Genomic DNA, 25928 nt, shown 5'->3' with positions numbered 1-25928 from the left:
TGCCCTCCTCTTAGATGGTGAAGTTGAAGTAGTGCTGCATGAGATGCTGGCAAGGAGGGCTGTCTTGTGTATAAGCCCACAATTCCATTCCATAGGTCAGAATTGCAGCATGATGTCTCCAGATCTCAGGCCACAGCTGACTGTTAGCGTCCTTGGAGTTGTGTTGCATGACACCAAGTCCCGTTCCCCATTGCCTGCTGACCTACATTTCTTTCCATTCAAGCAATGTCTTGACTTTAAAATTCTTATCATTTTTTTTCAAATTCCTCCATGATCTCAGTTCCCCCCATCTCTGTAATCTTCTCCAACTCCACAACCCTCCAAGATATCTGTGCGCATCTAATTCTGGCACCCCCAATGCTTCACCTTCAGTTGCCATGACATGAGTTGCCTGGATTCTAAGCTCGAGAATTCCCTCCACTTCTTGAGCTCGCTTTCCTCCTTTAAGATATACATTAGAACCCTCTTTGACCCATCTTAGGTTCGATGACCAAATGGGTGCAAATGTCCGGAAACATTTCTAAGTATTGTAGCGAGTGGGAATTGCCATGAGCTTCCCGGTGCTTGGCTCAGTGAGGACGGCAACGTAATTCGACTTTAATTGGTCTACTTAACGAGGCCTCACGCACTTCTCATCGCAAATGAAAGCTCGTCAGCTGATTCGCCGGGATCACGCTCACCAGCCCCCCGCTAACAAGGTCGAGCAGCACTTAAGCTGCACTTGCTCAACCAACCCCGAGGAGACCGGCCCCAAGATTGGGGACGCTGACCTGGGGAGTCTGCTAGACGCCGTGGAGGCCAGGAGGGATGTCATGTTCCCCTGAGGATCCCAGAGTGTCAGCAAAAGTGTAGCCAGTGCTGCCTGGGATGAGGTGGCGGCAGCTGTCAGCTCGGGGAGTATGACCAGGAGGACTGGCCTTCAATGCCGTAAGAAGGTCAACAACCTATACCGGGCAGCACGAGTGAGTAGACACCAACACCACCCCCTCCCCACAAAGGAACATCCACCCCCAACTCCCCGTGCGACCGCCAACCCTTCCTCCACACCCTCCCCCCTCAAGCCTCCCCCAACCCCTCCTTCCCACCACTGTGAACCACGCATGTGGCTAACGATGCCCTCTCTGTCTCCCCTCAGGAAAAGCTCTTCCTTAACCGTCGGGAGAGGGCCCAGACTGGCGGAGAGGTGCCGGACATTAGAATCCTCGTCACCTTCCGGGAGAATGCACTGGAGCTGACTGGTGTGGCCAAGAACAGATCGTTCCGCACGCGGAGGCTGACGGATGCCGCAGAGGTGAGGAACCACCGGGCCCCACCCGGAAGACCTGTCAAAAGCGAGTAGTGATTGTTTTCCTGACTGACCCATCCCTCCCACTGACCAGATGTCCATTCTCCCGCAAGTCCTCCAGCCGACGGCACCGGCCCATCCTGGGCGGTCCCCTCTCCTGACTCTGAGGAGAACACCTCAAGAGGAGAGCTTCGAGGATGCCACCTTAGTCATGGCACAGCTGTCATCCTCAGACCCCACCAGCGCAGATACACACACCTCGGTGGGACATAATGGACAGGCTTCTGGGACACAATCTGGTGAGCACCACACCGGTGATTATGCACATCGGGTGGAGGCAGGAACTCCAAGGCGACACGGCAGTCTTTGAACCCAGGATCCAGCTGGGTCCCAGCCTGATGTTGAGCCTGTGGTACAGAAGTACCCCGAGCTGATGGAGACGATAGGGACCAACCTGGACGTTCAGAGGGAGATGTCAGTGTCACTCCAGCATATCTATAGCCATTTGAGGGGTCCCAGAGGCTAGGGGCTCAGGGGATGGCACCGGCAATGATTAGCACAGAGGTCAAAACTGCAAAGGTGGTGACCGCAGTGGGGAGGCTGGTGCATGATGTTGCCACCATGAGTGAAGGTGTCCAAGGCGTCGTGTAGCCATGGGTCTCGGCAGAATGGCCGACTCGCTGGGGGGTATCACCCAGTACCAGGCCGACCTTAATGAGGTTCTGTGGGACATGTCCTGCTCTCAGATGGGCATGGCCGAGGTGCTGCAGAGCATGGACCAGTCACTGAGGAACATCGCTGATGATATCGACTCTATGGTGGAGACCGTGGAGAACCACCAGGATTGGCAGAGCCAGACGATGCAGGGATAGCTGGGGCTTGAATCAGCTGCCCCTCCATCCCAAGGTGAACCCCAGGGCCCTATGGGCATCGATCGGTGGACGGGTACTGGATCCCAACCTGGACCAGTCCCACGGAGTGGCGACAGTGACCACCAGCTCCCCGGAGTTCCACCCTGCTGATGAGGCCACCTCTTGAAGTCAACACACGGGACAGGGCTGCACGGCTGTTCATGTGCTGCCGAAAAGTGAGCCAGGGCCCTCAGGCCCCAGAGGACGTTTGCCAGGGGCATCGAAGGCCATGGCATGAGGTAGGCAGCCGGCTGCCTCCACCTCAGATGTGCATCCTGGGGAAACACCAAGACATAGTGGTAGAGCTAGGAGGGTCAAGCACATTGAGGATCACTGAGGGCACTGGGAAAGGCACCACCGGGAATGGGGTTTGTACAACACGTTAAACACCTTTTCGCACAACCATTATGATGCCTCTGTCACTTCGTTCCACAATGCGGGCTGACCCCCGGATCCTTTGCCCATCTGTCCAGGCTGGGCAGGCCGCTGAATGACAGGAGGCCCTTGGATATGGGGAGGTTCTCGGTAAATGTATGGAAATAGGGCTTAAGTGGTGATAATTGGTTTCTCGCCACGCTCTGGCGAGATCCTGATTTCGCCTACGGGAGCGGGCCGGTTGCATCGCAAACTGCTTGGCTCCTGGTTTGGATCTCGCTTGTGGCCTCTCCCGCTATTCATCGGCCTTGTTACGCTGAAGCAACGAGGCTGGAGAATCGCGCCCAATAACTCCTTATGTGGCTCTGTGCTGCCTTCGGTTTTATACTGCTCCAGTGAAGTACCTTTGAATGTTTTATTACATTAGAGGCGTTATACAAGTTCAGCTGTTCTTGCAGCAGTTGGCATAGCCTGACACCTGCCTCTCTGCCGATTCAGGTACAAGAAAGCAGATTATTGCATTATTCCCAACCAAGTTTGCCAGGGCTTGCTGGCATGTTTGGTGACTTCTTGTTTGCAGAATTTGCTGGAGATACATACATCTGCAGTATATAAGTCAAGTAGCATAGGATTCAAACAAAAGCTGAGTGCGTTGATGTCTCCTCAATGACTGATCCTTATAACAATATTAATACAATGACTGCAATCTCAACAGAGCATTCCTTACACAGCAGTAAATCATGAGAAGTGGTACACTATATTCTGTTTTTGGCAGGAAAGCAGCAAATCAGGAGATATACAGAATATTCACACTCTAGGAGTTGGAGAAAGGGCAAGAATGAAACGAAAGGACCTTTTCTACTATTTTGGTTTCCTTGCCTTTTAAATCAATATAAGATAAATGCTACAATCAATTAGGTTCACAATTTTCAAGAGAAACTTGATGTAACATTTGAAGCAAAATACATTTAATGAAGTCCTGCTGGGCCCATAGCTGCCACGAAGCGATGGATCTGAAAAGAATAAAACACACAAGGCATAATGACTGATCCATCACATAAAAACCCAGCAAAATAGATCTTCCCATCATCTATTAATTAAATAATGTCTGTCTCAATAAAAATGCTTAAAGCAAGTGTTAAAAATACCAGTAAAATTGCAAACTGCAACATAACCAAAATTGATACAAAGAACTTGTTGGTGGCAGCTAGAAAATTCAGTGTCCATTCCTTCTAACTGAATTGTCGGAAGGCTAATTTTCCTCTGGGCAAATTAATACAAAAATAAAAAGTAAGCCAATTTGATAAAATACACAAACTTGAAGAACTTGTCATAGTGCATATATTGTATAATTATCATATAATTATATTGAGTTTACAGAGGCAGCCACATGGGAAACATTGGGAACGAAATGTTGATTTAGATAGGTAAGGAAAACTATGTATACAGGTCAGAGAAGGACTACCTTCTCTGGCTCACACCCGGGCTGGGTTTTTATAGTCTGGTTTCCCTTCCCGCTGATGAGGGAACTCCGCCTCTTAGTGGGGGAGCTCATACTCCACGAGACTCACAGGGAACCTAATTGGCCTGGCCCCGTGGGTCTTATGTAGGTTACAATAAATTACAATTAGTGCTCAACTACTCAGTCCTGGGGAATAAAATTAAATAGAAACATCAACACTCTAGGGTTCCTAATTTTTCATTACATTAAAATTTGGCACAGATAGATAATAAAAGCTAAGTAAAACATTTCAGTGAAGCAAACTATACAATAGACTGTGGCAGCATATGGGAAGGAGCTGATTGGTGAGTGGTTATTTAAGTCTTACGTTTATCTCTCTTAATTTACATAATGCACCTCAGTCCCATGGCATGTGACATGCTTCATTGTGGAAACACCAGGATGTTGCTCGTGCCCTGGAGCTTGAGTAGCAGCTGGCATCACTGGTGCATCCGAGAGACTCCAGACCATATAGATAACACATGGATGTGGTCACCCCAAAGCTTAAGGTTTGCAGGCAGAGATGGAATGGGTGTCTGCCAGACAGACAAGGAGGACCAGTTGCAAGAGTCCTCTGAGTGCACCTTCCTCTCCAAACAGTATTCAGTTCTGAATTCTGGTGAGAATGATAGTTCTTTTGGGGAGTGCAGCCAGCACTAAGTTAATGGGTGCTCATCTGTGCGGAGGTGGGAAGGAGGAAGTTTGGGAAAGCAATACATGGAGCATACTTTTGTTTGGGAAACAGAAAGGCATTTCCATGGTTGCAGATGTTATTCCAAGGTGCCAGGTCGGGAACAACCAGAATTTGTGGTCCATGTTGGTACCAATGACAAAGGTAGAAAGAAGGATGCAGTTTTGCAGACAGAGTTTTGGAAGCTGGGAAGGATATGAGCAAGGAGCAGTGCTCCGAAAGCTGGTGATTTGAAACAAACCTGTTGGACTTTAACCTGGTGTTGTAAGACTTCTTACTGTGCTCACCCCAGTCCAACGCCGGCATCTCCACAACATTTAATTATCCGATAATAGAATGAGATAGAGATAGTGTAAAGGGCAAAGAGGGTCAAGAGTTTCTAAAAATTCAGGAGAATTTTCTTGATCAATATGTTTCTGGTCAACAAGGAGAGAGGCATGACAAGATCTTGGGCTGGATTCTCTGTTTTTGGGACAATGTTCCCATGCTGTCAGGAAAACTGGCGTCAAAAGGCCAGATTCCCAGTCTTGCTGGGGGCTAGCAGGCAGCTGTCATAGAGCTCGCAGCTCTAGCTGCCGTTATGGCCCCTCGCACTTCTGGGTCAGAGGCCGCGCATGCGCACGGCGGCGGCCTCCAGCGGCCGGGCCGTGCTCCATTGCGGACTCAGCCTGCAGACCTGGACCGCCAAAGTAGTGCCCCACAACGGCCACTCGTGCGCCCCGTACCGCCCACCCATATTGCCCCCTGCCCCGAATGAAGCCCCCCCTGCCCGCCGATCAACCCTCCCCTGACTGTTGGGGCCCCGGACAGAGTACGCAGCTGCCACGCAAGGATCACGTTCAGTGGGACCATGTTAGGACTACGCCGTCGGGAATTCGGCCGGTTGGCAACGGAGCATCGCAGGGCGGGCCTGAGGCAATGGCCTGAGGCGGTGGATACTCGGTGCGACGTACTTCATGAGTACGCGGAGTTTCGGGGGGGAGAAAATTGCGAAACTGGCGCCAGTCCCGATTTTGTGCGCGAAAACACTTTCTGCGCCCCATCACCGTGTGGGTTAATTGAGGTCAAAAGGGCAACAATAACCATGGGTGATTTTAATCTACATATAAACTGGAAATATCAGATTGTCGGTAGTAGCCTGGATGAGGAATTCATAGAATGCTTTCAAGGTGGTTTCTTAGAACAGCACATTCGGGAACCAGAGAGTTGGTTATATTAGAATTGATAGTGTGTAACGTTAATTGATTATTGACCTCAGAGTTAAGGCACCCTTGTGTAGCAACGACCACAATATGAATGAATTTTACATCCAGTTTGAAAGGTTGGAGTGGGTTTAAGACTAGTATTTAAATCGTAAATAAGGGCAACTATATGGTCATGAAAGCTGAGCTAGCTGAAGTGAACTAGGATACTGAGCCAGAGGATAGATCAGTAGAGAAGCAGTAGGCGACATCTAAGGGGATAGATCTGAATAAGTAGAAATATACTGGAAAAGAATTCTAAAGGGAGGACCCAACAGCCGTGGTAAATGAAAGAAGTTAGAGAAAGCATAAAACTTAAGGAAAAGGCACATATCTGCACAAAGATGAGTGACAGGTCAGATGACTGGTCAGAAAATAAAGAACAACAGAGAATGACTAAAAGGTTAATCAGGAGAAAATAAAAGTTCTTGGTGTTGGGGGTAACATTTTAGCATGGGTAGAAGATTGGCTGCCTGGCTGCAGAAAACAGAGAGTATGTATAAATGGATCTTTGTCTGATTGGCAGGATGTAATATGTGGAGTCCGGCAGGGGTCTGTGCTGGGGCCTTAATTTTTTACAATTTACATCAATGACTTATGAGGAGCAAAGGCATCGTAGCTGAATTTGCAGATGACAGAAAGATAGGATGGAAAGTATCCTCTTCACAACATATAAGGAGCTTGCAGATGGATACATAGGTTGAGGGAGAGAGCAAAGATCTGGCAAATGGAGTGTAATGTGGGAAAATGTGAAGTTCTTCACTTTGGCAGGAAGAATAAAAATGCCCAGTATCACTTAAAGGTAAAATGACTGCAGAATTCGAGGTGAAGAGGTATTTAGGTGTTCTAGTGAATGAGTCACAAAATGTTTGTATGCAGGTACAGCAATGGAATGCTGTCTTATACGAAGAGGGGAACTGAACATTAATTGAAGAATGTTATGCTTCAGTTATTCAGGGCATTGGTGGATCTGCAGCTTGCATTATATGTGTAGTGTTGACCTCCTTATTTAAGGAAAGAAGTAAATGCTTTGGAGGTTGTTCAGAGAAGGTTTACTAGATTGATACCTGGAATGAGTGGGTTGTCTTATGTGGAAAGGTTGGACAGACTGGGCTTCTTTCCACTGGAGTTTAGAAGAGTAAGGAGTGACTTGATTGAAGTATGTAAGATCCTGAACAATTTTGCAAAGTGGACGCAGAAAGTATGTTTCCTCTTGTGGGTGCGTCCAGAACTAGAGGGAACTGTTTTAAAATTAGGGGTTTTAGGACAGAGAAGAAGATAATTTATTTTCTCTAAGAGGCATATATTACTTTGGAACTCTGCCTCAGAACGCAGAGGAGATGGAATCATTTAATATTTTTAAGGTGGATGTGCTAGGTAATCAAAGGTTATCGGGGTAGATGGGAATATGGAATTCAAACCACAAGCAGATTGACCATGATCTTACTTAATGGCTGAGCAGGCTCAAGGGACCAAATGGCCTACTTCTGCTCATATTTTGCATGTTCATAAGTGGCAAATTAATGGCCACGTAAGCACTGCTGGAACATTATTCACGGTAGGGGACATCAGTGCCCCGGTGGTTATCCTGTGCGGACACTCTGAGCCCGGAGATCTCCAAAGGTATTCCACCCCAATGCCCTGCCAACCGTGGCCGCTTATCCCTCTACGGGGCCTGCCAGCACAGCCCAAGCGAGATCATGGACTTACCCTTGTCTGGGCACTTCATTGAGTGTATGCAGTCCCAGTTGCAGCCACCACTCACAGTGGAACGCCTAGGACCAGAAAGTTACCAGCCATTTGATTGGCTGGCAGCTTTTGAGACAGTATTTTCTCCCCAGATGGGGGTGGAAGTACCACCTCAAGCCAGGCTCAATGGACCTTCTGCTCTGTAGGGATTTTATGATTTCTACCGAAACTGTTGTTTCTTAAAACACTTAATAAATCATCTTAAAATTTATTTATGACTAGTCGACTGCGTATTTAGGAATCTGGGCCCCGAACCCCGAAGATCTTCAAAAAGGATAGTGAAGGACTTCAAGAGGGTACAGATCGGGCTGTGGGGTGACTAGGGAGAGTCAATAAAGCCTTTTTAAAAGGCATACTGGACTCAGATTTATAAACAGAGGCATCGAATACAAAACCAAGGGAGCTAGGGGAGGCAGTGGCATAGTGGTATTGTCGCTGGACTCGTAATCCAGAGTCATGCTCTGGAGCCTTCCTTATCATAGAACTACAACAGAGGAATGTGGGAGGTAAGCTTCAGAAATGTGGCCAGTAGTGGTTGCATGCCAGGAGACATGGGCCTTTCGTAGTGCATAAGAAATCAACCATCTCTTGCATTCTTGGCTCTCAGGTACAAAACAAAGACATGTGTGTACACCGAAGAAATTCTGTTATGAAATTGCGTGTTGTTTGTATCCACTTTGGTAATCACGGTAATAAAAATGCCTGAATTTGCTGTACAGCTGCGCTTTAGTAATGGTATATTAATAATGTGCACCATTGTTATTTTGTAGAAGTTCCAGGAAATAGTTTAAAAAAGCACCTGAAGCAAAAGAGAAAGGGAAGAGGTGTAGGGTTAAGCTGAGTTACTCTTGCAGAGAGCCACCATGGTGGTATGAATGGTTTCTTTCTGTGCTGTGATCATTCTCTGATTCCATTATTCAATGCTCAAGAATATTTAAATCTAAATAAATGTTAAAATAATGTAGTTTCAATATAAATATTTCATAGCAAAAGATAAAAAAATTATATTACAGAAAGTACAAGACATTTGGCCCTACCATTATAAATCGGTGAACACAGAGGCCAGCTCTTGTGAGAGCTCGGTTTAGGAGAAAGGGAAGATGAGGCAATGTACAAATCATTAGTTGGTAGCAACTTATGATTAACCTGAAAAATACAAAAAAAAACTTTACTCAGATAAAAAATAAAGTGACTTTTTACATTTATTCATATATATTTTATTAAACGCCAACTGAAGATATCACATCTAATCTTTCCATCTTACTCTCAGGACATCTCAAACTGCACCATAACCAATGAAGTATTTCAAGTCTGGCTTAGTTTTCATGCAGGAAATCACAGCATAGGAACCCACAAACTACAAATGGGCTGACTGCTGAATGATCAGCATTGCCTGAAGGCAGATTATTAGCCAGGGAACTATGACATTTTCTTCAAACAGCACTAGGATATCGTGTTAATCAAACTAAACAGACAGATAGGCACTCGGTGTCATGTCTTATCTGAAACAGAGCAGGCATGAAATTCATATCTGGAGGGCCACTGGACATGGCTCTGCAAAGGTCCATCATTGTTTTGCTGAACGTGTTGTGCCACCAACCTCTTCCAGTGAGACCTCTCCAAAATGACATCTGAGCAGGTATCCTCAACATGCACAGGGAGTCTGTGAAGCAGTAATATCTTGAAGTCACACTGCTCATCTTGCTGATGCAACAGCAGCATGCCCAGTTTGCACTATACTGGGCCTGGCGACGAGTGCGTAAATGAATACATCACTCTTCAAACAACTTTTGCAGAGATGCAAGATGAACCTTGTACTAGCATTCCTTAAAGGGCAGGAAGCCAAATTGCAAGTAACATAATTTTAAAGATCTTCTGCAATTGTAAATTATTTGAAAATGCCCTGAATTGTTTTTGCAGGTGCTGTGGTGAATGTCTGGATTTTTCAGTGTTGCATGCATCCAGTCAAGAGGACAGCTGAATTGGTGAGCAGTCCACACACAACTGAAAAAGCAATAGGGAATGCAATAGTCGTGCCTCAGATTCTGCAGCATAACAGGGAAATGTGGCAGAGGTTGTGGAGAGGGGAAGATCTGTGCCATGCCCATTGCAAAATTGAAGTCAGAATCCTCCATGCTTCTTGAGTTAGGTTATCTGGTGCGCCAGTTTATCTTAGTGTGCATACCCATCAGTGCTCGTCTATATGCTGCCTCACTAAGATCCTCATCTGAATTATCTGCAGAACTTGTCTGTGACCATGTAGTCCAGGAAGCTGGCAAATTAACCATCCTTTATTGCTGCCCTAGCTGCAGTATACCTGTGCCCACAGGACTCATCACATATTTATTCCGAGTCTACTCTAGCTTCCAAAGTACATACAGTGTCAGTATCTGAGCTGGTTGCAAATGAATGCCAGATCAAGTGACAGGATCTCTTTATCATTGTCGTGCTATTGTTTCTCTTCTTCCTTGGGCAATTGTGTATTGTTGTTCAATTTTCCATAATTTAAATTCCACCAATATTATTCCGTGAAGCTTTCCTTTAAGACGGACAGTTTGCTTTTAAGAAGAGCAGGCTGCACAACATGCTATCTGGTGAGCGTACAGGCAGCCTGCAGCGCAAAGAAGGATGATGCAGCGCACAACCCATTTGGCCATTTACAATCATACAGCTGAAGTGGTGCATCGAATGCTGCCCATCTTGATCGGAATTAGTGTAGGCTGGACATGAAATGTGAACTCTGTGCCCAAATATCAGGGCACATGAATTTCTAGCCCAGCATCTCCTGCAATGCAGCACTCCTTTAGTAATTCACTGAAGTATCACCTCAGATTCAGTCCTGGAATATCGATTGAACCAAAACCTTTTGGCTCAAGGGAGTATTACCAACTGTAAGGATTCAGGAGGGAAGTTGAGGAACCTTTACTCTTGTGGGTTTGAGTCACATTTATGTTGAAGGTTAAATGGGAGCATAGGAGTCAGTACCTATTCTGCATAACTGCAGACACAGTACACCTAAAAATAGTTTTGAACAAAATCATTTAAATCAAAGTAGGCATGAGATGTTAGAAATATATATTATTGGGCACAATAATCAAACTGTCATGACAAATCTCAATGCCTACAATTTTTAAAAAAGTGAATAAAAATCCTTCTTAAACATGGAAGTCGGAATGGTAAAATTCTTCAGCACATTTTTCTGAAAAGAAAATGCTGTTTTTTCTTAAGATTTAAGTAGCTCATTATCAGTTCATATTGATCATAAAAAATAGTCCATGTTAACAAGAAGAAAGCAGGAAAACTTTGAAATGTGGATAGGTTTAGGCAGAAGCACATGCCCTTCACATTGATCAACTTTTGCAAATCAAATGTAATTTCTGAGCACTTGCATCTAAATTGTGAAGTACAGAGACCATTTGCTCAGACATTGTCAGCAAATAGTCATGCTTCACCTTGGCAGATATTTCATATGCACCCATGAAAATAAATGTTAAAAAGCCTTTTGCACAAATTAAAAAGTCACCTTTTTCAAGTGCGATCGAACCAAATGGGAACTATGTCCCAGAGCGAGCGCGTTTAGCAGCAACACAATATCTAAAGCGAATCCCGTTAGATACGGGGTCTCAGTGGGAAACGCATGGCTGAAGCCACACTTAGTCCCATTTCCTGCACCGAGGAGCGCCACTCGCTGAAACTCCTCAGTGCAGGGAGAGATCAGGATGCCATTTTTAAATGGTGCCCGATTTCTCGCTCCTCGGATGCGACCCCCAAACCCTCACTAAAGTCCAAGGGGGTCCCCGGGTCCTGCGCCCCACACGCCACCTCATGTGCACAGGGCATCTCTGGGCACGATCACCGCCGCACAAAAAATGCCAACTTAGCATTGCCAGCCTTGCAGTGCCCCTTCCAGCTGACAGTGTCACATGGGCACCTTGGCAGTGCCAGGCTGGCACCCAGGTGGCACTGCCAGGGTGACAGGTTGGCACCAGCAGTGCCTGGATGCTACCCTACTGAGAAGGCAAGCATCTGGGGGCTTCCAATCGCCTGGGAGACCCTCACAGGTGCCGTTCCGTCTGGCATGCATTCATGGAGACCACTACTGAGGTCTCCAAGGCGAAGAGGATGGATCCTAATGCCTTGGTTACCTCAGGGAACTGTCTATTAGAGTGTGACTAGCTGTCTCACTCTAATATACAGATTTGTCAAAAAGTGATCCCACTCACAATGGGCGGGCTTCACAGCGTGACGTCTCGCTAGATCGCGTTTGATCCTGCGAGGCATGGCAAGCCGGGTAGATCCTGAGAGCAGGGAGTCCCTGCAGTTACTGGCCACGTTGCGCCACGGCATGCTGCTTTTCAGGTGTGGCCGGCAGATCGTGCCCTGCATCTTTACATAAACATGGGTAGAACACCTTTAAGATAAATGACCATTGGTTTCAATTGCTCATTACAATTTTTTACCAAAGAAATAAGCTGCCATTTATAGACTTGAGTAAATTAAAGGCTTTCTAAATGAACAAAAACATTGGGAACACTTAGCAGGTGAGTCAGTATTTCAGCATTTTGCAGTTTTCTTGTTTCAAATTTTTAGCATTTGCAGTGTTTTATCTTTCTCCTTTATAAAGAGAGACATGGGGGCGATTCTCCGAGCCCTGCGCCAGGCTGGAGAATCGCCGCAACCGCGCCACGACGACCCGACGCCGGCGCGCAATTCTCTGAGGTGCGGAGAATCGGCGCCATTTACGCCAGCGCGTGTGGCGCGGAGTCGGCCACGGGCCGCTGGAATCGGCGAGGCCGACGGTTCTCCGGCCCAGATGGGCCGCGCGGCCGTGCCGATATGAAAATGAAAAATGAAAATCGCTTATTGTCACAAGTAGGCTTCAAGGAAGTTACTGTGAAAAGCCCCTAGTCGCCACATTCCGGCCCCTGTTCGGGGAGGCTGGTACGGGAATTGAACCGTGCTGCTGGCCTGCCTTGGTCTGCTTTAAAAGCCAGTGATTTAGCCCAGTGTGCTAAATGAGAAGAGGACAGGGCTTGGAAAGAAGGCAAGAGCCTTTATACTACTCCTTTGGCCTATGAAAAGCAGGCGTGTTTCCTTGCAGCCCCTGAAGCATCAGACAACCCCTCATACAAAATCCACCCCACCTGTGTCAGGAATCGGACACCCATCAGGATTCAATACCCCACCCCACCCCAGCCTCGGAAAAAGTGACTGCTAGTCCTATAACCTCCTTCATTGTGGAAATTTTCAAAAGGAAATCTGGCAGGACAAAAAAAGCACACATGGTGGCGTTAAAGCTCTGAGCGCGTCAGTAAATAAAACTTAATCCCAACCCCCCTCCCCACATAGTTTTAATATTTCAGCTCAATCAGGTCAATGATCTTTCACCGGAATTTCTGATTACTTAATTGAATATTTTCTCTGGACACATACATGTCTAATTACAAATGGACGTTTATTATCTGTTTCCTTTTTAAATTGATACGGTCCTAGGTTGAGATGTGCGAGTCTCTGATTGGCATCCTCTGAGAGCGCTGCCATCCGTCTTTTGGTATATGGTGACAGAGACCGTGTCTGGGACGCTATTGTGGGTTGCTTGTAGCTGTCATCTTTGCTGATCTCTCCGGGGCAAGTTTTTCTCTTTGATGATTTTGCCATAGATTTCTTGACTGGGGAGGATTGTAGTTCCAATTTCATGTTATCCCCCTAAACAAAGAAGTTACAATTTTTTTTTCCCAATGACATTAATAATCAATCAAAAAGAACTTCACAAAATATTGTGGAGTATATTAATACAATATTTAGAATAAACAATCATCTTTGAAAAGAGAGGAACATTTTAGAACATACTCATTTTAGACAATCACATAAAAGACAAATCATATTTCAGAAGCAAGAAAAATGAGATTTTAGTCAACAGTAATTTTCTTCCTCCAGGCTAAGCAAAACACTTAAAATTGTTAACTGCCCCTGAAAAGAATCACTGCATAATTTCACAATAGCATTACATTGGTGGAAAAATAAAATAACTTCTGCATTTCAAATTTTGGAAACTTGATAAAAGTCAATTTTAACAAAAATAAAACCACATTAGACAGAATATAACACAAACTAATACAAGCTATTGCACAATCAGTGCTTGTAGATTCCACTTATTTTCTTGGACTTTTCTCCTTCGTGATTTGTGCTTAACATACTATACACAAGCACAGTATTCAGCAAGAATTTTTTTTTTTTTTTTTTAAATAGCAACAATTACCATTTCTTCTTGTTTATAATTTATGCAGAAAAAGAGAATGGAGAAGTGCAAGTCACATTGGCTGTTCCTGGCATGTTCTTCCATATACTTCATTGAACTAGGGTCACTCATTTGGATTGATGGTGGAGGACTGAGGGATATGCTGGGAGATGAGGTTACAGTTGGTGGTTGAATACAATTCTCTTGATGGTAATGTCCCACAACAGCTGTGGACAGTTTTGAGCTGCTAGTGGTTTTGAATTTATCCAATTCATCATGGTGGTATGTGACAAAATGGAGGGTTTACCTCACTTATGAAGAAAGGACATCCTGAATTTTATGTTCCCGGGTCGGCATGCGCCCGACCTAAACGCACGTGAAATTGCATGAAATGTCGTCGGGCATGTGTCCCAACATCATCATGGACATGTGCAATATTGATGTTGATGAGCACTCGAATGAGTCAGAGTCGCATCTAATTTTTAAAATGAATTTTCGGGATGTGGGCGTCACTGGTTAGACCTGCATTTATTGCCCTCCCCTAGTTACCCTTCAGAAGGTGGTGGTGACTTGCCTTCTTGAACCGCTGCAGTCCTTCAGGTGTAGGTACACCCACTGTGCTGTCAGGGAGGGAGTTCCAGGATTTCGCCCCAGCGACAATGAAGGAACGGTGATATATTTCCAAGCCAGGTTGGTGAGTGACTTGGAGGGGAGCCTCCAGGTGCTGGAGTTCCCTTGTACCTGTTGCTCTTGTCCTTCTAGATGGTAGTGGTCATGGGTTTGGAAGGTGCTGTCGAAGGAACCTTGGTGCGTTACTGCAGTGCATCCTGTAGATGGTACACACAGCTGCCACTATTCATCGGAGGTGAAGGGTTTGAACGTTTGTGGAAGGAGGAGCAATCAAGCGGCTGCTTTGTCCTGGATGGTGTCAAGCTTCTTGCAGGTTGTTGGAGCTGCACTTACCCAGGCAAGTGGAGAGTATTCCATTACACTCTTGGACTTGTGTCTTGTAGATGGTGGACAGGCTTTGGGGGGGGGGAAATCAGGAGGTGAGCTACTCGCCGTAGTAATTGGCAATTAAAGGGCAACGTAGGCCATTAAAAAGCTTATTAACACAGATTCTGCACTCGTCACACTGGCAAAAAGGCTGGCATTAACGTTTTTATAAATCTGTCATCCAAGGGTGAGATAAAATATTCCCGGAGCACAAGTATTTTCATATGTAATTTTGCCGCTGTCATATTTCTGAGTTTTGCCAGATTTTGTTTTGATTGCGACAGCTTTCTAAGCTGGTTCACCTACAAATCTGTATCAAAGTTCCAACAAAAAAGGTTACTCTGCATAAATGATGGGGAATATTGACATCTGAAAACGATATTGGCATTGAAAATCCATGGCCATTAATGCGGAGGGGAGGGGGGGCAGTTGAGCGGAGGTGAGGGGCTCTTTGAAATTAGACTCCCCATGACTCAAGCCTTCATTATGATCCAGCATACATATACTGCAGGTTTACCATCGGCAATATCCCAACTGACTCAGCAGCAAATCTAGAAAATGAGCAGATCCCCGTATAATTAAAGACTGTTTTTTTTAAAAAAAAGGATTCCTCTACAAAGAGAAACAACCACACTTTGTTTGCAGGCCGCCTGCATCCCTTCCCTCATTTCATGTCCCCCTCCCTCCCCACCATGGACACTAGCTGCGCCACTTCAGCCAGTGAGCCCAGAGTTGTTGAAACAGCAGGTGGACTAGATGTGCTCTTGATGACATGGGTGTCTACCATGTTGGAACATTCAGCTCTCTGGAGTTCAGTAGGTTAAAGGCTCAAGTTCCATTCCAGAGAGTTGAGCATGTGGGTTCACCTTCCCAGCAGTCCTGAGAGAGTGTTGTATTGTTTGTGCTGCTGGTGTTCAGGTGAGATGTTAATCTTAGACTCAGGGAGTAGTAAGGGCATGGAATGCCCTGCCTGCAACAGTAGTGGACTCGCCAACACTAAGGGCATTCAAATGGTCATTGGATAGACATATGGACGATAAGGGAATAGTGTAGATGGGCTTTAGAGTGGTTTCACAGGTCGGCGCAACATCGAGGGCCTAAGGGCCTGTACTGCGCTATAATGTTCTATGTTCTAGACCATGTCCACCCTCTCAGATGGATGTAAAAGATCCAACACTGGTGTCTATATGGGAACGTGCTGTGCATAAATTGGCTGGCTGGCACATTTTCCACATTATAGCAGAGACCACACTTCAAAAAGCAGTGAGGCACTCTGGGATGTCCTGAAGCTATGGAAGGTGCTGGGGAAATGCTTATCTATTATCCATTATCTTTTCGTCCTTCAATGATGTAAGTAGAAGAAGGGAACCCCCCCCTTCAATGATGTAAGTAGAAGAAGGAACCCCCCCCCCCCTCAAAACAACACTTTATCCATTCCCCCACTTGCAGCTTCCTACTGCTGCCACAGAGTTTAGTTGGATCAGTGGCAGATGTTGGACAGGACCTGCAGATTTTCAAGGCATATTTCAGATCTACTATATACAAATACATTGAGTCAATACAAGGGGTGGCACGGTGGCACAGTGATTAGCACTACTGCCTCACCGTTCCAGAGTTCTGGGTTCAATTCTGGCCTTGGGTGACTGTCTGTGTGGAGTTTGCACTTTCTCCCATATCTGGGTGCTCCAGTTTCCTCCCACAGTCCAAAGAGGTGCAGGTTAGGTGGATTGGCCATGCTAAATTGCCCCTTAGTGTCCAAAAGATTAGGTGGGGTTACTGGGTTACACGGATAGGTGGAGATGTGGGCTTAAGTAGTGTGCACTTTCCAAGGGCCGGTGCAGACTCAATGGGCTGAATGGCCTCCTTTTGCACTTTAAATTCTATGAGTCAATTATTAAAGATTTTAATCAGGATCATTTTATAGCTGAAAAGCCGCAAATTTAACCCCAAATTTGTTTCCATGTTGAAGGACCTATTTGTATTTCCACTGGAAGTTTAATTGAAGTTACCAAAGTCCTGGAGGATACCATTGTACCCAGTGCCGGACTCATTCCCACCCCTGCCCTGCAATGTCAGGCCAATTGGAAGGTTGTTTTATGCTGGGAGAGCTTTAATTGGTCACGCAGCATAAAATCGAGTTGAGAAAGTGATCTCATCCAGGAGTGGATTCTACACCTGCTCCCAGTCCCGCCAACTTTGCACGCAAGCCAAGCAGGAGATTCATGCCTTGGTCTCCACAAGGATGTGTGGTGGTCACTCCTACCAATACTGTTATGGCCGGATGCATCTATAACAGGTAGACCAGTTCGGACTATGTCAAGTAGGCTATTCCTTCTTACCGGTTCTCTCACCATCTGTTACAAGATCAATCTGGCAGATGGCTCCTTCAGAATTGGTCAGCGGAGTTAGTGATGGTACCAGTAAACCACTTCTGGGATAAATGTTGAAGTTTCCACTTGGATTACATTCTATTTCTTTGTTATCTTCAGAGCTTCTCCCAAATGTGTTGAGTAGTTGGGCAAAAGGTGGAAATCAGCAGGTGGTTTATTTGACCATGTTTGATTTGAAACCTTAAAACCACAAAGCCATGGGTTCTAGACTCACTGTCGAGAACTCCTGGGAACAAGTATGCCCCACCTTTGGTGAATCGGTCCTACTGGTGAAACAACACATGCTTTAGGATGGTGATGAGGGTATCTGAGACACTGGCTAGGTGGTATAGTGCCATGAAGCTGGGTATGTCAGACTTTAATCAACCATGGGACAACTCACCCAACTTTGCAGGGTCTATTGAATGGTGTACCTTTGCCAGGTTCTGATTCAATGTCAAAATCATAGGCGAGCAGTCCAATCAGTTTGATTAATATTATTTCTTTCTAGCTTTTGATACAATTAAGCAACTTCAGAGGACACTTAGGAGTCAGAGGCTGGGATTGGGATTTTAAATGGTCTCAGGGCGAGGGCTGAGGGCTGAGGGGGGGGGGTCGAAAATTCAGGTGGGGGGTTGGGTCTCCACATTTCCACTGCTGATGGTATTTTATCAATGGCAGAGAAGGTCGCCAATGGCAATCCTTACCAGTGGCTAACCAGTTAAGGGTCTCTTAAGAGCCTCTTCCCAATATTTGTATTTTAACAGTGGCAGATGGGCCCTCCACCACATGGGGAGAAACTGACAATGTCCTTGTGGGCTTGGATTGTGCCTCCGACCTCCTGACTGGGCACCATAAGGCCCCGACAAGAGCACTCCTCCATAGCAATATCCTTGTCCCACCTTTAGCAACTAGACCCTCTGATTGACCAGCGCTTGCTTGATTGGCCCCAGTGAGCCCAACCCCACTTAGCTCATTTTCGGTGTGGTGTCTGTTATGGGCCAGGGTTTAAAAACTCCAAATTGTATTATGGAGTTCACCTGACCTATAACTTTTATTGGATTGGATTTGTTTATTGACACGTGTACCGAGGTACAGTGAAAAGTATTTTTCTGCGAGCAGCTCAACAGATCATTAAGTACATGGGAAGAAAAGGGAAGAAAAAAAAATACATAGTACATAGAACATTACAGCGCAGTACAGGCCCTTCGGCCCTCGATGTTGCGCCGACCTGTGAAACCACTCTAAAGCCCATCAACATTATTCCCTTATCGATAGAACATAGAACATTACAGTAGGGCAACACAAGGTATACAATGTAACTACATGAGCACTGGCTTCGGATGAAGCATACAGGGTGTAGTGTTAATGAGGTCAGTCGATAAGAGGGTCATTTAGGAGTCTGGTAACAGCGGGGAAGAAGCTGTTTTTGAGTCTGTTCGTGTGTGTTCTCAAGACTTCTGTCTCACCTGCCCGATGGAAGAAGTTGGAAGAGTGAGTAAGCCAGGTGGGAGGGGTCTTTGATTATGCTGCCCACTTTCCCCAGGCAGCGGGAGGTGTAAATGGAGTTAATGGATGGGAGGCAGGTTTGTGTGATGGACAGGCGGTGTTCACATTATTTATGTTGAATTTGGCTAGGATGAGCACAAGAGCCTTCACTTGAGGTGTAATTCAACAGTCTTCTTATCAAAATAAGCTTTATTCTAAGAACTTAGTTAACATTTATATAAAAACACAGCAAGAATTTTTATCAATTACAAACATAAAGACACCCTGCAGCTACAGTAATCTAGGAATTCCCCCATAACTGTTCCAATTCAAAAGCAAAATCCCACCAATCAAAAAAACCCTTTTCAAGGGCGTGGCACAGCACTCTGCATTCTCACTTGAATAAGACTGGCTTTTCCAGAGATTCTGACCCTGTCTCACCAACAGGTTTAAGTCCTTCTGGAAAGCAAACTATATCTAAAGCCACCACCAAAGTGATTTTTACTGGAACAGATACTTAAAATGAAAAGAGAGAGTCAGGCCTAAACACTTCAGCTCTCTGTCTGAGTCCACAGCAGCGAAATGTGAAAGCGAAACCAAAAACAGCTCACAGAGCCACAGCCCAGCTCCACCCACACAATGACAACACTGAAGCCATGTGATAAGACAAAAACCTTTCTGAAAGGGACACTTCCATGACATGTCCATGATGCTATTCTCAGCTGAGAGCAGTCCCAACAGCGCCAACTTGGAATGTTAGAACATTCATGGATAATCTCAAGAGTAACCATCCAGAAAGAAGAACTGCAATCATACCGCATGAACTATCAAGGCTCCAAGTTGACCTTTCTCCTCTCAGTGAGACCCGTCTTCCAGGGGAGGGACAGCTGAAGTAACAGGCAGCGGAATACACCTTCTACTGAAAAGGAATCGCCAACTGCGCCCCAGTGTTCTTGAAATTGGTTTTGTCGTACAAAATAGCATCTTGTGTGCACTGCCAGAGCTCCTAAATTGTATAAATGAAAAGCTCATGACACTTCACCGCAAAGCATTGCCATGGGGAATGAATCAGCAAATGACTGTCACTTGTTTTGTTTAGTTGAAACAGAAGCAATTTTGAATAAACTCGGTTTGTTCTCACTGGAACGACGGAGGTTGAGAGGCGACCTGATAGAGGTCTACAAAATTATGAGGGGCATAGACAAGAGTGGATAGTCAGAGGCTTTTCCCCAGGGTAGAGGGGTCAATTACTAGGGGGCATAGGTTTAAGGTGAGAGGGGCAAGGTTTAGAGTAGATGTACGAGGCAAGTTCTTTTTTTACACAGAGGGTAGTGGGTGCCTGGAACTCGTACCGGAGGTGGTGGAAGCAGGGACGATAGTGACATTTAAGGAGCATCTTGACAAATACATGAATAGGATGGGAATAAAGGAATACGAACCCAGGAAGTGTAGAAGATTGTAGTTTAGTCGGGCAGCATGCTCGGCAAGGGCTTGGAGGGCCGAAGGGCCTGTTCCTGTGCTGTACATTTCTTTGTTCTTTGTTCTAATGTGTATACATGTATTTTCTGAATGTAAAGAACATGACACTGTGTAATTTTTGTATATACAAGTGGAATCCACACCGTGTTGAGCAGAAGAAGATAGATTTATTTCCAAGACTTTAGGTACACGGCTCCCGGTGATACCCAACCAGGTAAGTACGCCTTTATATACACTAGTGATTAAGCTTCCCCGCCCATTTAGCAGAGAAAGCGCGTATCTCACAAAGGACTCTGGGAACACGATCATCCCAATTCCGTAAGTTCCCTATGGGTACAGGTTATGCCATCCCTACCCCCCCCAAAGTCCGAAGGACCCTCCGTAAGCCGTGGACAAGGAGGAGGAAAGCAGAAGACGAGTAAGGGCGACAGACTCTCTTCTGCTCAGGAAAACATCCTGTCTCCGAGAGCGCCAATGGTGATATTCTGGATGAAAAGCGTGTCTCCTGGAGCAAAATGCCGGGGCAGATGACGCTGAGCAGAGCAGCATCCCTGCAGCTCCTGGGTTTGGCACCACTTTGCCCTGTAGCCACCTGGGTTGGACAACTCCCGATGTAAAATGGAGAACAGCAAAGGCTGCAGGGAAATTCAGCCAACACAGGCAGAAACCAGCAGGTGCAAGTTACTGTGTATTAAACTCTGCAAAAGCCCAGACAGCATCGATAAAAGCAGCCATCTGCATAATAATGTAGCAGCCATCTACATACTAATGCGCGATCCCCAGGTACAATCGAAACATTTGGGATAAACAAAGCCAAGCCAGACTCCTCGGCGCCAGCAGGAGCCAACACAAAAGAGGTTAACGGACACCTCAAGACCGCCCATCGATCAGGGAACCGCTCCAGTATTGGAGAAATCGAACCAAGCGATTGGAACGAATTCCAATCACTTGGAACCAGGTACAGGGTCCGCTCCGAAAGGCGGTAAGCCCCTGGGGACTATAAAGTTAAGCCCCCAAGTTCAAATCGTCCTTCTTGACAGGGTCACTCAGCAACGCGAACCAACCCTTGAGAGTGAACTGTCCAAGCTGCAGCATCACTGAAGTAAGTCTCAAGTCGACGCTCGCTACGAGATAGGCGCTCCTAGCTACCAGTCCATACCGGCTTTGAATCCCGCAGTTTCAGAATCCGAACGAAAGGCCATTTGTACCCCTGACCTGGTGGGCCAGTCTGAAGCTAAGTATAGGCCTGTTAGTTGTAGAAGTAGAATTTATGCATGAGTAGCGATTTACTGCGTATAATAAATGTGCTTTGATTTGAATATTACTAACTGGTGTGTTGAGTTATTGATCATTGCTTGAACTTGAACTTGAACTCATAAAGATACCTGGCGACTCGAGAGCAAAGGTTATAAAACAGAGCCAATTGAACCAACCAAAAGTTAGCAACAGCCCCAATGTCACAGAATCAACGAATAATGCAGCACAGAGCAGGCCCTTCAGCCCATAGAGTCTGCACTGACACATGAAAAAAACCTGACCTGCCTACCTAATCCCATTTGCCAGCACTTGGCCCATAGCCGTGAATATTATGACATGCCAAGTGCTCATCCAGGTACTTTTTAAAGGATATGAGGCAACCCGTCTCCACCCAGGCAGTGCATTCCAGACCTTCACCACTATCTGGGTAAATAGGTTTTTCCTCAAATCCCCCCTAAACCTCCTGGCCCCTGACCTTGAACTTGTGTCGCCTCGTAACTGACCCTTCAACTAAGGGGAACAGCTGCTTTCTTTCCACCCTGTCCATGTCCCTCCTAATCTTGTACACCTCGATCAATTCGCCCTTCATCTTTTCTGCTCCAGCGAAAACAACCCAAGCCTAGCCAACCTTTCTTCATAACTTTAAGTGTGCCATCCCAGGCAACATCCTGGTGTTCTATGGTGCTCTAAACCTTGCCCCTCTCACCTTAAACCTATGCCCCCTAGTAATTGGACACCGATCACCCTCTCCAGTGCAATCACATCCTTCCTATAATGTGGTGGCCAGAATTGCACACAGTACTCCAGCTATACCTCACCAAAGTTCTATACAACTCCAACATGACCTCCCTGCTTTTGTAATCTATGCCTCGATTGATAAAGGTAAGTGTCCCATAGGCCTTTTTCACCACCCTATTAACCTGCCCTTCTGCCTTAAGAGATCTGTGGACAAACACGGCAAGGTCCATTTGTTCCTCGGAACTTCCCAGTGTCATGCCATTCATTTAATTCTTCCTTGTTACATTACTCCTTCCAAAGCATATCACCTTACACTTTTCAGGGTTAAATTCCATCAGCCATTTTTCTGCCCATTTGCCCATGCCATCTATATCCTCCTGTGACCCAAGTTACTCAACTTCACTGTTAAGCACCCAGCCAATCTTTGTGTCATCCACAAACCTACTGATCATACCCCCATATAGTCATCTATGTTGTTTGTATAAATGACAAACTATCGGGGACCCAGCACAGATCCCTGTGGTATGGCACTGGACACTGGCTTCCAATCACTGAAGCAGCTGTCTGTCATCACCCTCTGTCTTCTACAGGTAAGCCAATTTTGAATCGACCTTATCAAGTGAGGGAACAGTAAACTCAGGTGGGTAAGGAATCGCTGGTCCATCAGCAACTCAGCCGGAGCCATTCCAGTCACAGTGTGCGGCGTGGTCCGACACGCGATCAGGAACCGGGCCAGCCTCGTATCCATGGATCCTGAAGTCTGTTTCCAGAGTCCTTGTTTGAACATCTGAGCAGTCTGTTTAGCTAACCCGTGAAACGAGGGGTGGTAAGAGGCTGTTCGCACATGCTGAATCCCGTTGGCCTTTATGAACGCCAAGAACTCCTCACTGATAAAATAAGCCCCGTTATCCGTGACGAGGACCTCAGGGATGCCATGCGCTGAAATAGAGACATGCAGTTTCTCGATGGTCGCATGAGAGGTGATCGTCGTCATCATATGGATTTCTAACCACTTTGAATGGACATCCACCAAAACGAGAAACATCTGGGCCATGAACGGACCACTGAAGTTGGTGTAAACCCGGGTCCAGGGGCGGCCCGGCCACTCCTAAGGATGAAGGTTTGCGGTGGCAGGGAGTTTCTGGTGCTGATGGCAAACTGAGCACTGTTGGGCCACTTTCTCGATGTCCGTATGTAGTCCTGGCCACCATACATTTCATCTTAGACACCCCTGGGTGTTCATTGTGCAGGTCTTTCAATATGAGCTCCTTACCCTTCACCGGGACTGCAACCCACGTGCCCTATAGGAGGATACCGTCTCCTACACTCAGCTCGGACATGTTGGAGGAGAAAGTATGCAGTTCCCTGGCAGCTGTCGATGCTGGCCACCAACCAATACCAGATGCCGCACATTGGCGAGTACGGGGTCCGTCTCTGTCCAGTCGCGGATGAGTGATGTGGTAACGCTCGCTACGAGATAGGCGCTCCTAGCTACAAGTCCATACCAGCTTTTGAATCCTGCAGACTCAGGACCTGAACGAAAGGCCATTTGTTCCCCTGACCTGGTGGGCCAATTCCGAAGCTAAGTATAGGCCTTTTAGTAATAGGAATAGTCTAGAAAGTAGAGTTTATGCATGAGTAGTGATTTACTGTGTATAATAAATGTGTTTTGATTTGAATCTTACTAATTGGTGTGTTGAGTTATTGATCATTACTTGAACTTGAACCTCGTGGCGGTATCATAAAGATACCTGGCAACTCTAGAGCAAAGGTTAAACAAACAGAGCAAATTACGAATTAAGAGCCAACCAAAAGTTAGCAACAACATTGTCCATATATACTGCGATACATGGCTAGGATATTTTCCATGACACACTGAAATATTGCACATGCGGATGAGACCAAAAAGTCAACTGAGAATACTCATAGAAGCCCTGTTATGTATTAATCGTAACATACGTTGCCTATTTCCAGTTTTGTAAATGAACACCCACCAGCCAGCTTGGCATACAGGTCCTCTACACGAGGCATGGGGCAGCGGTTGAGCCGTGAAGCTGTATTGACCATCAACTTGTAATCCCGCAGAGGCGCACTGTCCCGTCCAGTTTCAGAACAGGAACCATCTGTGCTGACCAGGCGGCAAAGCGTAGTGGCTGAATAATATCCAAAATCTCCAACTGGTTGAGCTCAGTGTCCACCTTCTCTACCAAGGCATAGGGAACTGGATGTACCCGAAATAGGGCGGGTGAGCCACTGGGTCCATTATATTTTGGCCACAGTTCCTTTGATGGTTCCCAGACCGGGCTGGAAAACCTCTGGGAACTTCCTGAGCACCTCGCACAGCCGACCGGATCATACCTTCAGAATAAGCTGCCAGACCAAACGCAAGTGGCAAAAGCAATCATCCCCCAACAGGCTGAGCTGAGCCGTCTCCATGAACCACAATAAGGGTGAGGTGAGCCGACTAACAGCCATAAACAACAGGGGTTAACGTCGTCCCCACGATCCGCTGTTGCTCTCCAGTGTGCATAATCAAACGAGCCACCGTATCTGTCAAGGCTAAAGTTTGCACGCTCCATCGTATGTGGTCAAAGATGCTCCGAGCCACCACGGACACCGCTTTCCCGGGACAAGGATATCTGCAGTGTCTGTTGGAGGTTCAGAGAAGGCTTGGCCAAGAACTTCTTTTGCATTTCTGCGTCTCTAATGCTGCAGACTAGGCAATCACGCAATATCTCTGACAGCGCAGACCCATATCCATGGAATGGACATGAACTTGGTGACTGATTCACCCAGGGCTTTTTCTGCCGTGTTAAAACAATATCACTGGACTATAATGAATGACGTAGGGCTGAAGTGCTCACCGACAAGCTCCATGAGCTGGTCAAAGGTGTGGATGTCCGGTGCCGCCAGGTACATAAGGCTCCGGATAACCCCATATGTATGGGTGGCCACAAGTGGTCAGCAGGATCACTGTTTGCCGCTCACCCACCGTGATATTATTGGCACTAAAAAGAATAGCGTATTCTCTCTGCACTCTGGCTCAATCCTCGACTCCGCCGTCAAATGCGTCCAGCCACCCAAACAGGGGCATGGCGAAAAAACAAGTAACACGAATACAGGGAGGTGGTGGAACCGACAGGGCCACAGTGGTGACAGCAGATCAGGTTTACTCCTCATCGCCAGTGCCAGTTATGTACATACAAGGAGAGTCCACACTGAGTTGAGCAGAAGAAGGAAGATTTATTTCCAAGGCTTTAGGTACACGAATCCCGGTGATAGCCAACTGGGTGGGCGCTCAGCCGGTCCTTGACTGGCGAGCTTTCGATGCAGTTGTGATTAAGTTTGCCCACCCCTTAGCGGGGAAGCACATAGTTACGTAAAGGACTTTGGGAGTATGATCGTCCCAACCCCGTAAGTTCCGTACGGGTACTGTTATGACAGTATTGATATTGTAGCTTCCAGTTCACCAAATATATCACACTGCAAGTCTAACCGACAACTTAAATTGGTTGTCAGCCTAATGCTTAGCACTCTTGAGGATTATTTAGCAAATGTTGTCAAATGCAGAATTAATGTTGACACTGTGTTTTGAGTTTTGCAAGCATGG

General features: G+C 46.3%; 1 protein-coding gene across 2 annotated transcripts in view; it reads right to left on the bottom strand.

Moving 5' to 3' along the window:
* Positions 1 to 25928, bottom strand: part of spata6 (spermatogenesis associated 6) — a 164481-nt gene that overhangs the window by 58908 nt on the left and 79645 nt on the right. The window contains exons 7-9 of one of the 2 annotated variants that reach the window (XM_072510930.1): positions 13187 to 13459; positions 8791 to 8899; positions 3538 to 3584 (exon numbers count right to left, since the gene is read on the bottom strand). In XM_072510930.1, coding sequence (XP_072367031.1) covers positions 3538 to 3584; positions 8791 to 8899; positions 13187 to 13459 — 429 coding nt within the window. The remainder of the gene's footprint in view (positions 1 to 3537; positions 3585 to 8790; positions 8900 to 13186; positions 13460 to 25928) is intronic. The other variant, XM_072510932.1, reaches the window with a different exon arrangement.

The sequence above is a fragment of the Scyliorhinus torazame genome, chromosome 7 (genome assembly GCF_047496885.1).
Source record: "Scyliorhinus torazame isolate Kashiwa2021f chromosome 7, sScyTor2.1, whole genome shotgun sequence".
Classification (NCBI taxonomy): Eukaryota; Metazoa; Chordata; class Chondrichthyes; order Carcharhiniformes; family Scyliorhinidae; genus Scyliorhinus; species Scyliorhinus torazame.
This window is presented reverse-complemented; position numbering and strand designations above follow the sequence as displayed.